The 16,270-nt window shown below is 30.5% G+C and overlaps 1 protein-coding gene across 1 annotated transcript; it reads right to left on the bottom strand.

Moving 5' to 3' along the window:
* Window positions 1–11,595: 11,595 nt before the first annotated feature.
* LOC129307981 (zinc finger CCCH domain-containing protein 32-like) lies at window positions 11,596–15,520 on the bottom strand. Its single transcript, XM_054948936.1, is given in 4 exon segments — window positions 11,596–12,596; window positions 12,599–13,340; window positions 14,643–14,753; window positions 15,307–15,520. Coding segments are annotated over 4 exon segments (1,557 nt in total). The 5' UTR covers window positions 15,379–15,520; the 3' UTR covers window positions 11,596–11,964.
* Between the last annotated feature and the right edge of the window lie 750 nt (window positions 15,521–16,270).

Below are 16,270 nucleotides of genomic sequence, written 5' to 3' on the forward strand. Positions count from 1 at the left end.
ACATACTCCTTCAACCGTTGACAAAAATTCGGCAGCATAATAACATAAAAAAAGTATTTCTTGAGCTAAAACCCTCTTTTCAATCTTGGCATCTCACTCAAAAAACTAATTCCAACCATGTATACAGTCACAAAACCAATAAAATTCTCACAAAATAAGATTTTTAAATTAACTCTAATTATTATAAAATTATATATAAAATTCATTAAAAAATCATAGAAAAAAGAAAAACACATAAACATCATTTTGAATCAATGTTTTTTGTCTCACTGATCATTCTAAGATTACACATATCTTATATTAGCAATCTTAAGGCAAGAACAAATCATTCTTTGCCAAGTGTAAAAATGTCAATAAAATAGCAATGATTTTTAGAGAAACCACGCGTCAATTTTTGTCATTAAAATAAACTCCAACTATAATAAAAACTGGTACACTAGTACATTTCAATATGTAATTTTGAACGATAAAACTACTCTGATCAAACAATGCACGAAATTTAAATTAAAAATTATTGAAATAAATCAGTCAAAATTTATAGAAAAATACAATCGTCATAAATATCTCATTTTAATCACTAATTTTTATCTTAATAATCATCATAAGCTAAGCATATCATCTACAATTATTCTCAAGTCAATAAAGCATCAAACATTAGCAATTTTTGACACCCCACAATATTAAAATGGGAAACAAATGAGGAGAAATTTAAATAATAAAAATCAACTAATTAAACAATCCATAATATTAAATAAATCAATTCCATAATCTGAAAATCTAAGTATATTGGAAGAAAATAAAGAAAAATTATAGAAATCACAACCCCATGTACCTCTAGAGAAGAGAGGATGAAACACAAAGAGGAGGCAAATGAGAGAGGCAACGAATGGTGTAGGAGGAGCACTTTCACATCGGAGAGGGACTAAGGTGGTCGACGGCAACAATAGAGACAGATTGAGAAATTTCTATTGATTTCGTGTAGAAGTGGAGAAAAGAGAAAACAGAAATGATGAATGGGCAAGAATGAAAAAGTGAGTCTGGAAACTGAATAAAAATAAGAATAAATGACAGGTATTCTAAAACCCATCATTTATTTTAAACACCCATCATATATCACTGAGGCTTTAAATGATAGTTGTTTTAAACAATCATTATTTAGAGCTGAATTTTTTTTTAATTCGAGAAAATGAAACGTTAGCCCCCAATATATGACGAGTGCTTAAAAAACCTGTCATATATTATTCCAGACTTTAAATGACGAGTGTTTAAAACACCCATCATTTAAAATTTTAAAATTTTTTATTTTTTTAATTTAAGAATCTGAAACGACAGGCACCAATATATGACAGTTGTTTGTACAACTATCATATATTATTTAAACTTTATATGACGGGTATTCGAAATACCCATCATTTAAAGTTCAAATTTATTTTTTATTTTTTTCCTTCAGTAAATAAAACGTTGGGCTGAAATAAATGACGAGTTTTTTTAATACCCATCATTTAAAATCTAACAATATATGACGGTTGTTTGAATACTCATCATTTATTTTCTCACCATCACTCGCCTCTCTCTTATATGACGTATTTTTATTTGACCATCATTTTTTATGGCATCTTATATTTATATTTTTGTAGTAGTGAATAAAAGAGAGAAGGGAAGTAACTCTCTACCTCCTCTCCCCTCCTAGCCCTCCCTTTCAATTTGGGGGGTTTCTTGGAAGGGAAAGAAAGAGAGAAAATAATTATAAACTAAATTACATATTTACTATCTAAAAAATTTTAAACTACCATTGACATAAAAAAAATACGCATTATTTTCTTCCATATCTTATAATAAAATAAATTTTATCACTTAAAAAATAATAAAATAATAATAAAATCCTTTTGAATTATTTAAATAATTTTTTGTCCCTCAAAATGTCATAATTCCCATAAAGTTTCTAGAGACTTTTTTGTCACTAAAAAATTAATATAAATAACCAAATTGCCCTTAGTTTAAGATTTTAAATGTGAACTTACGAATTATTGTTGTATTCTTACGATTTTAAGAAGAAAAATTATAAATATTAGAAGAAAACTTGTTAATGGTAATTAATATTTGCAACACTTGAAAAATATCATGATTTCAAATGCAAACTTGTGAATTACTGTTGAATTTTTACGATTTTAAGAAAAAAAGTTATGAATCTTAGAATAAAACTTATGAATAGCAATTAATATATCTGCAACACTTGAGGAATATCAAGATTTTAAATACAAACTTGTAAATTATTGTTAAATTCTTGTGATTTTAAGAAAAAATGTTGTGAATCTTAGAACAAAACTTGTGAAAGACAATTAATATTTGAATTTATAGCAATTTGATCATTTATATTAATTCATTAATGACAAAAAAATCCTAAAGACTTCATGAGAATTATAACATTTTGAGGGATTAAAATATCATTTACATAATTCAAAGGAATTTTATTATCATTTTTCCTTAAAAAATATATAATTAATGTCTAAAATTTTAATTTTTTTCATTAGACATGCACATTGATGAAATTTAATATTAGTGTATTTGTTCTTAAAAATGTTATTAATATAAGTTCATATTCTTAAAATAAAAAATAATAAATTATAATATAATTATTTTTTAATAATAAATCAAAGCAAAAAATAAAAATCAACTTACATTTGATTTGATAGGAATAAGAGCCCGTTTAGATTTCAGTTGGGTATAATGAATTATGAAAATAATTGATTAATATAGTTGATTTTAATTATAATTGATTATATTATAACACAATCTGTTAGGATATTATTTTTTAAAAATTGATTTTAATAGGATTGAATACATTTGGATAATTTAATCAAAATTAATTTTAACTGTATAAATTACCATAAAGGATATTATTTTTAAAAATTAAATAATTGATAAATCTGTATATAATATTTCCAAATTTTTTAAATTTTACTTAAGAAGGAAAATATATTGTTTAAATTACATATTTGATTAATGAAAATTTTTTAATTATATTAATATTAACATTTTAATTTACGTAAATAAATAATTTAATATATCTTAGTTAAAATAAACTTAATAAAAAGAGCGATTTTTTTCTTAAATACCAAACATCAATTATACAATAATTAATAAAATAATAATATACAAATTAATTTTTAATAACACTATGGATATGAACCATATATGATGAAGATATTATGGATGATGGTAAAATAAATATTCATCAATGTGATTATCTTACTAATCCTCATGCTTTATTTGATCTTTCTTTTCATGACGTATAAAATCAAAGTCAGAATTAAATTATCTTCTAATAAAATTATGTATTATCATTGATGCAATAATGATTTAAACTTACATTATAGTGGTAGCTAAACGTCTAAAGCCCTTCCTTGATTTAATCACTTATTTACTTATTTTGATTTAAAAAAAGGCGCTTTTTTTTTTATTTTTGAAAATCTCTTCAGTCTTCCCCTTTGCCTTGCCCTCGTTTTCCATGCGTGCCAATCGTATAACAGCGTTCTCAGCCGTCGTCTTCTCCTTCTTCTATATATAAGCCCATCCATTCCCTTCTCTTCTTCCCCATCTCTCTCTCTCTCTCTCTCTCTCTCTCTAAATCTCACTTTCAGAATTTTATTAATTCATTTCTCAGAATGGCCAAGAAAGATAAGAAGGACGGTACTTGCAGAGTCGAAGCTGTTCTTCACCTTATCAAAAAAATCACCACTCACTCTCAAACAGGTCTCTCATTCAACACTGGACATATATACATATATGCTTATATATAATTAACTTGTTTGTTTGATTAATTTTGCTGGAGAATTTCTGCAACTATGCTAGTGTAGAACGGTTTCTCAAAGCAAATAAAGATAATGTCAAGAAAGCTGCCAAGCAACTCAGGGCTTGCCTCTCTTGGAGACACACTATAGGCATCGGTATCTATATATATATATATATATATATGTATGTATGTATGTATATTCTTCTCCTCTCTCAGATTCTCTCTCTGCAGAAACTTTATTTTTGTTTTTAAAACACAGAATCTGATGGCGGATCAGTTCGCGGCTGAAATCGTCAACGGCTTAACGTATGTGGCTGGTCACGACAAGGACCTTTAGGATGTTCGCGTGCGGTGTCTTTTTCTTTAGTCATTCTCTGCGCTCGGTCGTGATGCCTGGAGGCAATTCCTTCATGCTCAATTACGTCCATGCATGGAGAACTCGGAGATGGGGCGACTAGATCGAGGCAATACGGACCTTCTTCGACTATGGCTGAAGCTTGCTGCCGCTGGCCAGAGCTTGGAGATGGCGAACGACGATCAAGTCAACAGACGAAGGAGCACGGCTTAGGAGAAGAAGGAGCACGGCACAAGAAGGAGATCGGAACTCGGAGATTGTTGCGCTGGCCATAGGACGGAGATGGCAGACTGTGACCACGTAGGAGGTGGATGAGGACGGCGGAGACACGGCACGAGAAGGAGATCGGAGAGAGTGAGAGATGGGAGACGAGATCGAGGTTCCGGAAGAGAATGGAGAACAGAGAATGCAAAAATATCACGTGTCATGGAATGAAATGAGGGTAATCTTGGCAGGTGAAAATCTGACAAATAATTAATACATTGTAATAGTAAAATTGATGAACAAAAAGCAGCCAGGAGCTTAATGAAAAACGCGATTCCAACCCAAATAATCAATTAAGTACAAACAGAGCTGTTTGGATAATTTTCTCCAAAATCCATTTTTTTACTTAAAAAATTGATAATTTCTTCAATCCAAACACACTAAAATTGTTAACTTGTTATTGATCCCCTCCGCACCCCTGAACCAAATACACCCCAGGTGCGAGGATGGCTAAAGAAGCTGCTATGAGATTATTCATAGTTTACGCAAACTAGGCCAAAAAATCAATCAGCCAGCGCCTGAAAAATTTCCTACCTAGGCGTGAAATTAAGATGTATGTACAGGCCCAATTTCTGTCAAAGAAATGATGAAGTTGATATCTATTCTATACCTTGTGATCATCAAGCTGGTCGAATCAACGCAGTCAAGAAGCACTTCAACGTGTCTGATTCCCAGGTTCCAACAGTGATTCAGTCCAAGAGAAATGCCTTTTACCTCTGCATTAGAACAATTTAGGGCTACGACAACGGTAAACGTGATAACGTGATTGTCGGTGGCATAGAGATTCAATTTTGCTATACAAAAACCCAAAGTCTAGCGTTCACTTTGATGTCTGACAATACCTCCGCAAGCACAGCTACTGTCTGCTGGCTAATGGACTCGTTAAAGACTCTCATCTGCACAGCCTCGTTGGAGTCAAAAGCAAATCCTGTTTAACTTGAAAGTCTTGCAGGGCTCTAAAGTAAATATTAAAAGAATTTACAGAAAATATCCCCCCGTCCCAAACATCTGTTTACGTACCCATATGTCCAAAGAATTGTGTATGAGAAAAGAACATTCTAAGGAATCTTCCTAACATTGGCTCCACCCTCTTCCGTGATTCCATCTAAGCCATTCCTAGCCATCTAGACTCCCAAAGTTGGCCCAAAGTTCAGGAGCAATGCTGGTAATTCAGGCCTCCAATGTATCAACCTAAATAAACCCAAAAAAAATATTTAATAATACGCTTAATAAAATCATATTTTAAAAATGTTTAGATTTGGGTTAGCCTGAATATTTGAATAAAAAAACTACTTCTTTTAAAATATATGTAATATTAAATATTAATTTATCCTTCAAATTTTAGTTCATTTCATATGAAGAGACCATATATTTGTATATATTGTATGCATTATTATAGATACTTTCTAAAAAAATAAAAAATGTTCACATTGTTATATTTTTATTATTTTTAATCTATAAAGTATCTCAAAAAATATTTAAAATTTATTTAATCTTAATTTTTAAACTTTAAGACCCAAAAAACATTGTGTCTTTTACATTTTTCAAGTATCCCAAAAATATTTTTTAAAATTTTTATAATATAAAAATAATTAATTTTAAAGTAAATAATCAAATTTTGTTTTAAAATTTTTTTAAAAAAATTAGCAATTTAAATATTTAAGTTCGCTCAAATTTCAAAGATGTTAGAGTTGGGTTTAACTATTTGAATTTTTTTATAAGTTTTGGCTTACTCAAGCCAGTATGAATAAGCCTGACTCGAATTAAGCTGACTCACCTAAATTATGTGCTTTAAAATCAAGCCCATCCATCTACTTCTAGCATGTTGTTAGTCACGAAGCAATTGTGTGCATCATGCTTTCTTCCGTATTGCATCCAAAACAGTAGCTGCTTTCTGTTTGGATTCCTCTACTCCTACAAAGCTCCTTAGCGGGAACTTTGTAATGAGCTATCAACCACAAAAATGGTTTCATCTTCTCCAAACTGTTAGTTCCCCAAGTAATATTGATCTTCCAAATGGAATTTCCAATTCCTAGTGTATATTAGTACAAATTTGGCTTTTTACATAAAACTTTTTGCATTGGTTGATAAACAAATGATGTAAAAAGTTAAGGTAATGACAATTTTATAATTATCAGCTTATCTATTGAATTAAGAACCAATATAGAAAAGTCTTTTTACATCAGTTTCCTAAAGAACCAATGTGAAAAGTAATTAAAATTTTTAAAATTTAAAAAATTAATTACTTTATACATCGGTTATAATTATAACTGATGTAGAAATTACTTTTTACATTGATTCTTTTGGGAACAAATGCAAAAGTCTTTTAAATTTTTGCATCATCTTCCTCCTCTTGTACAGATATCATTTTTCATGATTTTTCACTTAGACTAGATTTTCTCCTCAATCTTCACCATTTACGTACCTACAAATAAAAATCAATCTTTTATGTATTGTACATTTAAAAGCACTTCTCATTATATATAATCCAAACAAATCTTATAGTTTACCAAAGTGAATTTTAAAAAAATATATATTCAAATATAAATTTTATTACAATAACTAATCTTTAATAAATTAAATTTTTTCAAATAAACTTTTGAATTACGGAAAATCAAACATGTTAATAGTGTAATTTTCATTAGAGGAAGGTTTCCAAATAACTGTATCTGTCTCACCTCACTATTTATTTTGGTGCAAGATATCAGGTCAACAATATCATAATGAAACCATATCCCCATCTTCCGAGTGCCACAATCATCATTTGGAAGAATATGAGAAACCATTTCCTCCATGTCATAGAACTGCTTTAGTTCACTATTCACCAACTGTAGGTTTACTCAAAGTGGTCCAAATACCTAATTTGTAACTTCACAGTTTGTACTCCTAAAATTAAAAAAAATATATTATACTATAATTTACTAAGTAAATTGAAAGACACCTAAGATTGTAACTTTTTTTGGTGAATACATAAGATTATAATTTAATGAAATAGAATATGAAATTGGAGAAAATCTTGATCAAGATGAATTAATTTCAATTATATTCGTAAAGTTTTAAACTATTATGAATAACTACAAATTTGAATGTGATGAATATTTATTAGCATTGATTTAAATTTAATGAGATTATTTCATGTTAATTGGAAATCATCATGAAATTATTTGAGTAAAGATAATTTAATTAAAAGGGTTTAAATTTTAAAGATTTTAACTATATTTTAAAAAAATGTTAGAAAGAATTATAAGGGAGGATTTGAGAATTTTTGCAAGGTCGATGGAAGGTATTATACAAAAGAAAAATAAATCAAATGAGGTAAAGAATTAAAAAAAAGAAAAAAACAAATTAAAAAAATGAAATTGAATAGTGGATTTAAGGGAAGTGGCCTCCGGCTCACCTCTACTCCTATTTCAACACCTTGTATACCTAACACACACATTCACTTAACCCTGGAGAGAAAAAGTGGAAGAAAGAAAGAGGTAGAAAAATTTATAAAAATATAGTAGAAAAAATATTATTGTTTTTGAAAATTTCTCATCATCCTCTTTTTCTTTTCTTCTTCTCATTTTTCTCTCTGTCCATCCAAACCAAGCTTTAGAGAAGATAAGGAAGGGGAAAGAAACCAGCACTTGATGTAACCCTTGGTATGCTTTTGTAGTAATATTGATCCATCATTTATTAAAAAAAACAAGCATTTCAACTTCAATCTCATAACTTGTGAATGAATAATTTTGAGATGGAGATCTAACGCGTAGAATTCAAAATATATTAAGATTTTTATTATAAATTAAGCTTGATAGAGTTCGCATAAATTTTGAGGGTCAAAAATATGTTACATATATATAATAAAAAAATTTGAAAACATGAGACTGTGACCGACGTAGCCTCCCACTGCCTCTTATTTAAATTCAAAAATTAAAATGTAAATCGATCGAATTGAATTTAAAAAATTGTATTAGATGGGGCCTCGAGGGATCCTTTTTAGATCTCATTTGGATCATATTCACGAAAATTATGCATTTTCATAATATAGAAATTAAAATTTGCGATTTATTATGTTATCACTACTCAACAATATTAATCTCTTTTTGATACTTCCTCCGTTAAAAAATATAAGGCATTTTTTAAGGAATTGAATGTTAAAAAATGTAAGACATTTTTTATTTTTTGAAATATAATCATTATTTTTTTAAAGTATCCCTATTAATAATGATTTTATGTTTATTGTAAGATGTTTAATAGGGGTAGATATAAAAAAATAGGATTAGTTAAAAAATGGGTAACTACTTTATTAGAGTGAGATTCGATTAAAAATATTTTACATTTTTAAACAAAGGAAGTACATTTTTTTGTCTGAAAGTATAAATGACATTTTATTTCAACAATTATTTTCTTCTAGTTTATTTCAGTTTTCATTTCATTCACTCAGCGGATTGATTACATTTATAAATTGAATTCATATTTTAAAAAGAACTTGTTATTAAAAAAAGTTAAGGTATGAGGAATTTAAAATACAATTTTCCCTATAATTTTTTTTCCTTTAAATTCCTTTTCATTGGATTAAAAAATTTATAAAATTGACCAGTTAAAGTAATAAACTTGTTATCACAACGGATTAGTTCGATTTCAATTGATCAAATTAAGTTGTTCACGTAATTTTCAGCTCCTGAAGGTCGTTTCTTGACACCTTAAGGGCAAATTGTGCAAATGCTTTTTAGCAGAAAGAAAAGGGTTAAAGAATAATTTGACCCCTAAGTTACAAATCTAAATGTGTTTGGAATCCTAAGTTTATTATTTGTGTTATGTTACCTTTCATTTTTAAAAACGGTATGATGTAGCTCCTTTTATTAATAAAAGATAACTTTTATTATTAATTGATTATAAAATAACGGACAATGACATTAAAAATTATAAAATATGATAAAAAAAATTACAAAAAAAATTTAAAAATTACAAACAGGAACTCAAAAAATTATGAAAAAGACTAAAAAATTCTATATTCTTTCTGGGTCCTTTTCTATAATTTCTGATATCTTTTTTTGATGATTTTTTGTCAACTAACATTAAAAACTTCCTTTTTGTTAACTATAATGTTATATATATATTACACAATTTTCAAAAGTTAATAGTACAAATTGCACGGAGATTGAGTTTAAAATTTTAGATGCTCATAAATCTACAATTTAAAAGTCAAATTGCTATTTAATTAAAAAAAAGGTAACATGCAATATGAAAATTTCTAAACTTAATAAAACTTTGAATTCCAAGATAAGACTGGTAATTCAATTACGTGATTAATTGACAGCCCAGCTCCCAAGCTTTTAGTCATTTAAGAATTGTACCCTATAATAATTCCCAACTTCTTAAAAAAACCAATAGTCAAACTAAAAAGAGCATGGAAAAAGGTCCCAAAAAAAAAAAAAAACGAGCTTATGTGTCGGCCCAGACATGCCTTATTGTTGGCAAAACAAATTGCATGCTGAAATATTAAGAAAACAATTGAAAGCGATTATATTATTATTAAATAAAAAGTAAGTTACATATTTTTTTAATTTTAAAATTTTTAATATAAACTTGGATAAATTGACTTACTAGTCCAAAAAAAATCTTGTGTCTATAAAATATGGACACAATTTTTAAAAATTTAAAAGTATGACCGATTTATATTAATATATAAGAAGTTTATCACTTATATAAAGGAATTTGTTATTAAAAATTTACAAGAATTTTATCATTATTATGCAACAATGTATCATTGACAAATATAATAAATCAATCATAATATAAAATATAATAAATGTTAAGCTTTTTGATATTATAACATGAGTTATAATTGCAAAAGTATCTATAAACTAGTACATAATTTTTTATGAAAAAATTGTCATAATTTAATATTATATATATATATATATTTATTTATATATCATATACCTTAATAGCAGTTATTGTATTCAAGTTTATAAAATTGGATCAATGTGTGCACTTTGATAAGAAATATACAAGACTTGAGAAAATTTATTTATATAATCTCTGGCATTTAATTATTTTAGTTTCTCATAATTCAGGGGTATGTATCAGTTAAGGGTTTTTAAATTGACGAAGTCTAAAATCAGTCTAACATGAAAAAAATTTTGATGAGTCAAATAGTATGATGATAATGCTTTCATGTCTATTACTTCCTCTTAAGAATCATGACAAAGGAAATTAAAACAAAACCTTGGTAATTAACACACACTCTACCTCCTGCCCATAATTTTTTTTTTAAATAAATAAGTCTCTGGATTTGGATTTGAGAAGCGGCCCTAATCATCTCACCCAATGAGTATCCTACTTGGCACTATAAAAACCATCGATTCAATTAAATATTTGTCACAAATGATGGTACAAGATACAAAGAAAACACTAAATCATGGCTCTACTTTTTTCCTCTATATTTTAATCCAACAATTTATTTGCCAATAGAAAATGATTGAAATGCATTCTCATAAAATAATCATTTAATTTACTGTCTCATTAATGGGTTAAGATGTAAAAATATATAAAATCTTTTTTCTCCAAGAATTTCTAAGTTCTTAAGCTTACAATGGTGCATGAATACTCATTAATTCTATAAAAGAAGCAAAATTTCTCTAACTTGCTAAGTTCTATCATTACAACTTACTAGTAAATGTCATGTTATTTTGACAAATTGAAAAAAATTGACCTCATAAATTTAATGAATACTTGTGTACTATTGTTAACTTAAGGATACTAAATACTCTTGAAAAAAATAAAAAATTATGAATATTTTTACACCTCAACCCTTCATTTATTTCCAGTTAATGAAATCATACAACTATAATTGAAACACTCATTTAACCCAAATCCGTTTAAGAATATTATATAAAAGCTGTAACAATATATGTATGTATGTATGTATTGATATCAAAATATATTTTTTATAAACACAATTATAAACAATACAACTCATTCTTAAAACTCCCAATCTAACAATGATGAATATCCATGTTTTTCATAATCTATGTAACCTTAAACAGCAACAGTTAAAGTCTAAGGTATGTAGATTGAGCAGAATAAATAAGGTTAATAATTTGAACTCTATCTTTCATTTGGACGTGACAATGCTTAATTGCAAATACCAAATGGTTATATTTTTTTTTTAAAAAAAAAAAGAAGAAGAAGAAAAAAACAAGAAGCAGCCGCTTAATAAACACCAGTTGCACTCGGGTAAAAAACTTCGGTACATAAGCATCAATCAACAAGGGAAGTTTATAAGCAGACCTATACAAGAAATACAAGAAGGCTAATTCCACACACATCATGTCAATCATTAATCCTACTCCAATTTAATATATTCAACTAGGTTGGAAGGAGAAAAACCAATGAATGAGGCCAGCACTAGAAATGTCCACCATGAACCCTACACTACCTCTCTTCAACTCACCGGATTGTCACTGAGGTCGTTAGAAAGCACATTCAACAGAAATATTAGTCTGTAAGAATCATTAATCATAATCTTAGTAAGAATTTGTCATAGGGATTGATTGCCATCTCACACAAAATCCAACCTCTTCTTGTCCTTAAGGATTTCACTAAGAGGCTTGGGATCCTGGAAGTCAGTGGAAGTACTATTGAAATGCCCTTTTTTTGCAGCAGTCCTCTTCTCTTCTTTAATTTCTGCTAGACTCTTCGGTCCGTGAAATGTAGACGTGGCAGACGCGGGATTATACCTCCGCTTTGAAAGTGGTTTCCTGAAGATTTTAGATGGAAGAAACCGTCGTTGAGCTTGGTTTTCTTTAAAGTGCTGCTTCCTTGATGAACGTTGCAGAGGGTGCCATAACCTGTGCCAAGTTTCACCCTCGCCCTTTGAGTCTATGCTGCTAAATCCCACCTCTGATGTCAACCTTCTACTGAGTTGCTGATCAAAACCGTGTCTTCTAAACCTCTCGTGGTTCTGAATCACCAGACAAGATGATTCACGTCTTCTCAAAAAGCCTGTAACAGGTCGACCATCAGTTTCTCTTCGTCTCGTCAGATGGTCCCGTAGATCTAAGTTCCTGTCACAAGCAGCCATTTCAGCTGGCATCCGAATCCTCTTCCTGGACAATATAGAGTCTATGATTCTCTCTCTGGAAAAAGCAGGAACTCTTCTGTCATCAGCCAGACTATGATCACCTCCATAAATCTGCAACCATCATACATATCTTCATACAAAATGTCAGCTTCTGAGCATTCAGGGTCATACTCGACTGTGTTTTTGAATTCATACTGCAAGTACTGCCCGTTCAATTCCCTGTGTTCCCCATCAAGCATTGGTAAATATTCAGAATCATCCTCATAGGCCGAGTCCACCATTTTATCATCAACAAGAACATCAAATCCAGGGGATGATTCCAATCGTTCCTCAGGTCCCATGTGATTATTCACTTGCTCATCTGTACTCTGATCAGTGCATATATGGGAAATGCTATGAACAAAGTCCTTTTCTGGATATATAGAGTCTGGCCTTATCACACTGGCTTCTTTATATTCATAAGCAGACATCTCAGGTGGACTATTTTGCTGTTTAACATTTTTCAGTACTGGTCGCTGAGGATCTTCATCAGGGTCAAATTTACAATTATGCAGAGCCTTTGGGGCAATTTCAGATGAATCAGGATATGTTTCGGTTGTTGTTATTGCTAATGCTACACCTGTTTTATTTCCAGATGATGTTTTATTTTCTATGGGCAGTGCATCATTGCTTCCAGAGTCATTCTTCCCAGCCTTACCAGGAAAAGAACTATAATCAGGCCCATGCAAAAATGAGCATCTGTCGCCTTTATTGCAAAATCCATTAAAGAAAAAATAACAGGGAACAGTTGTCTTGTTTGCAGGTAAAGAAGTTTGTGTAGGTTCAGATGGCACTCCAGTATGCCCTTCCAGTGGCTGTGAAATTTAGAAGTAGATTGTTAGCAGATTAGTATCAGTTGAGGGGGAAAAAAGGAATCAATTGATTCCCCCAATCCTCCTTTTTTTGGGGTGGGAAGCTGAAGAGGCTAGATTGCAAGTATTTTCATAGTATATCAATGCAGCAGAAGATTGAATGTTTTTCTAGGCATAAACTAAATGATTTTAATCTTCAAATCTGCCCAGCTAAATAAAATTAATTTTCTTGTGAGATAGTAGAATGTAACCCAAATTAACCTCAAAATAACTTTTTACAAGGATATAACATTTCATGGCACGTATGATAGCCAAATCTAATCTTTAAGCATTATCATTCAACGAGCTTCCCAAAATACCAATCAGGCATCATCCTATTCTCACGCTGTCATTGTCAAACAAAATCTCCAACTAAAGAGCTGCTCACCTATACTCAACAAGAACAACCATAATATCACAAAAAAGTGACTATATAACAACCTGAACCAATTTCAATTTTCACCTTCATCACATTGCAATTTTCTTCAGTTCTCTCCATGTGTTTTCATTGTGTTCAATGTTTGTTAACAAGGTGCATCACAGTCAACCTTTCTTACTTTCATTCAAGTTAACTCAGCGACAGATGGAAATTCTGTCACGGACATGCAGCAAGTGCATATAAAATATTACGGTAATTGCATATTCGGCCACACACAGGCAAATATCATCAGTGTAACCAAAATGGCTCCATGCCTCACACGTCTAAACTACAAAAAAATATTGCATCCTTGTTTTCCTTTTGAAATAAAGAACTAGCTAACAAGGAAATTGTCACCATGATTCACTCGATAGAAATTTTGGCTAAGCCTCCAATAACTACAAAAATCATAACTTAAAAAGGCAGTGACAAATAAATAATGAGTGTTTTTCTGCCAACACTAATATGTGCATGGTTGTAATGTATAACATACGCCACTAAATCTTTAATGTAAAATTTGCATGATATGACTACCAATAACAATGGTTTTCATGGAAGCCACAATATTTAAGCTGGAAAAGGTAATTTCAGCCATCTTGGCACTTATTGTATTTCAAGATGTTTACCATTTACCACAAAATCTAATTGCAGGCTATATCATCCAAACAGTAAACAAGATGCGAATGAGTTTTTGTTTTCTATTTTCTTATACAACATTTTAGCTCTAGATATGAAATGTACGCATTGGTAACAGTCACACACAAAAACACATTCGCATGGAAGCATGCAAATTAAACAAACATGTCAGAAAAATGAAATAACAGCAAGTCAGCAATATGTGAACTCACAGGATGTCTGAAAGCACAAGTTGGATTAAGGCAGCTTCCAGAAAACCAGTACCAGCAATCCCTTGGGTTTAGCCTTGCAATTTCATTATGCCGATAATCACAATCAGCTCCCTGGAAACAATATGAAAGTATTAGTTGGAGTCGAGACACCACAAATCCGCCAAAACTTGGAACAAAATGAACAATTAAATTAAACAATTTAATAAATATATAAATAAACAGCTCTTCGGTTCTCAATTCCCACCTAAAACCCTAGCGAGTGATTCACCATATAACTATAAAAATGAACAGCACAGAGAAGAAGAAAGGAAGCCATATAAAATCCTGAACACCAGGCATTATTTCAGTTCAGAACAACAACGATAATATACGCAATTCAACCAAAATTAAGGAGCATAAAAAACGCAATGTGAGAAAGAACAAAAGCAACCGAAGATCCATGAACTGTAGGGTTGAAGCAAACAAATTCAAAAATAGGCACCAAAGAAGCATCCAGGATTGTCATCACGAGCGCCATTGCAAAACCACACAATCAAATGCAGATTAACGCATAATTATGAAAAAAAAAACAAAAACTAGGGAAAAAAAGAAAAAAAGACAAATACCAAAAAGAGTAAAAGAGAACGAAAACGAGAAGAGGGTGGGAACATTCACTGCGACGTACCTTCTTGCAAGTGAGAGGGGAAGCCAAGAAATAGACGCAATCAGTGTTTCGCTTCAACAAATCTTCGTCCATCTTTAGAAAGAAAAAGAGAAACCCTCGCAAGAGCAATTCCTAGAAGAGATCACGAATAGTCCATCGATGTTCGAATTTTACTCTAGTTGGCTGAGATCGTCATGGAGGGAGGGAAAGATAGCGAGAGGCGTTTGGTTTTAGGTTGTCTGGGTTTTTTCGGTTCACCTTATTTTTTTAAAAATTGTTGGGCTTTCTTGGGCACAAAGAAGAGGTTGGAGAAACTGGCCAAGTGGGCCTGGATAAGTGGGGAGGAAGCCAGCGAGGATAAATGGTTAGTGGTGCAAAACCCTAATGGGCATATCCTAAATTGGCCATATTTTTAAAGCCTAGCCCACATTCACAAGGCATAAGGCTGGCCCAAAAGCCTGTATAGCTTTTTTTTTTAAATTGTTTAATTTAAATTTCTAATTATGTTAATATATAATTTAAAAAATTATTTCATTTTTATATACTAATTTAAAAATAAAATAAACCAAACAATTTGAACCATGTTATTTTGCAATGTAAACAATTGCAACCAAATAATTATTAGCTATTTCAACCACATGTTGATTGGAAAGTGGAGAAAGAAATATAGGATCTAAAAGAGCTAGCACGAGCTTGAGTTTATTTTCTAAGGGCTTATAAGAGCTAGGTTTAAAAGCTGCTTTTTTGTTTTTTGGTAAAAAACTCCCATTCCAAGTCCAACCCTAGAAAAATATAGGTATAAACTAGTGGCTTGAAGGGCCTAGCTCTTATTGACAAATTTGCTAGCATAGGAAGCAAAAAGAGAAGCAATCAAACCAAGGCCACATCTCAAGTTTGGGGTTTAGATTTAGGGATTCTAGCTTATGTGGATGAACAATGTGAGGAGGATGGTAATGGGGTGAACGAGGTTAAACATGTAAAGTAG

This window comes from Prosopis cineraria, unplaced genomic scaffold (assembly GCF_029017545.1).
Source record: "Prosopis cineraria cultivar Desert tree isolate PC_DT_omini unplaced genomic scaffold, ASM2901754v1 PC4, whole genome shotgun sequence".
NCBI lineage: Eukaryota > Viridiplantae > Streptophyta > Magnoliopsida > Fabales > Fabaceae > Prosopis > Prosopis cineraria.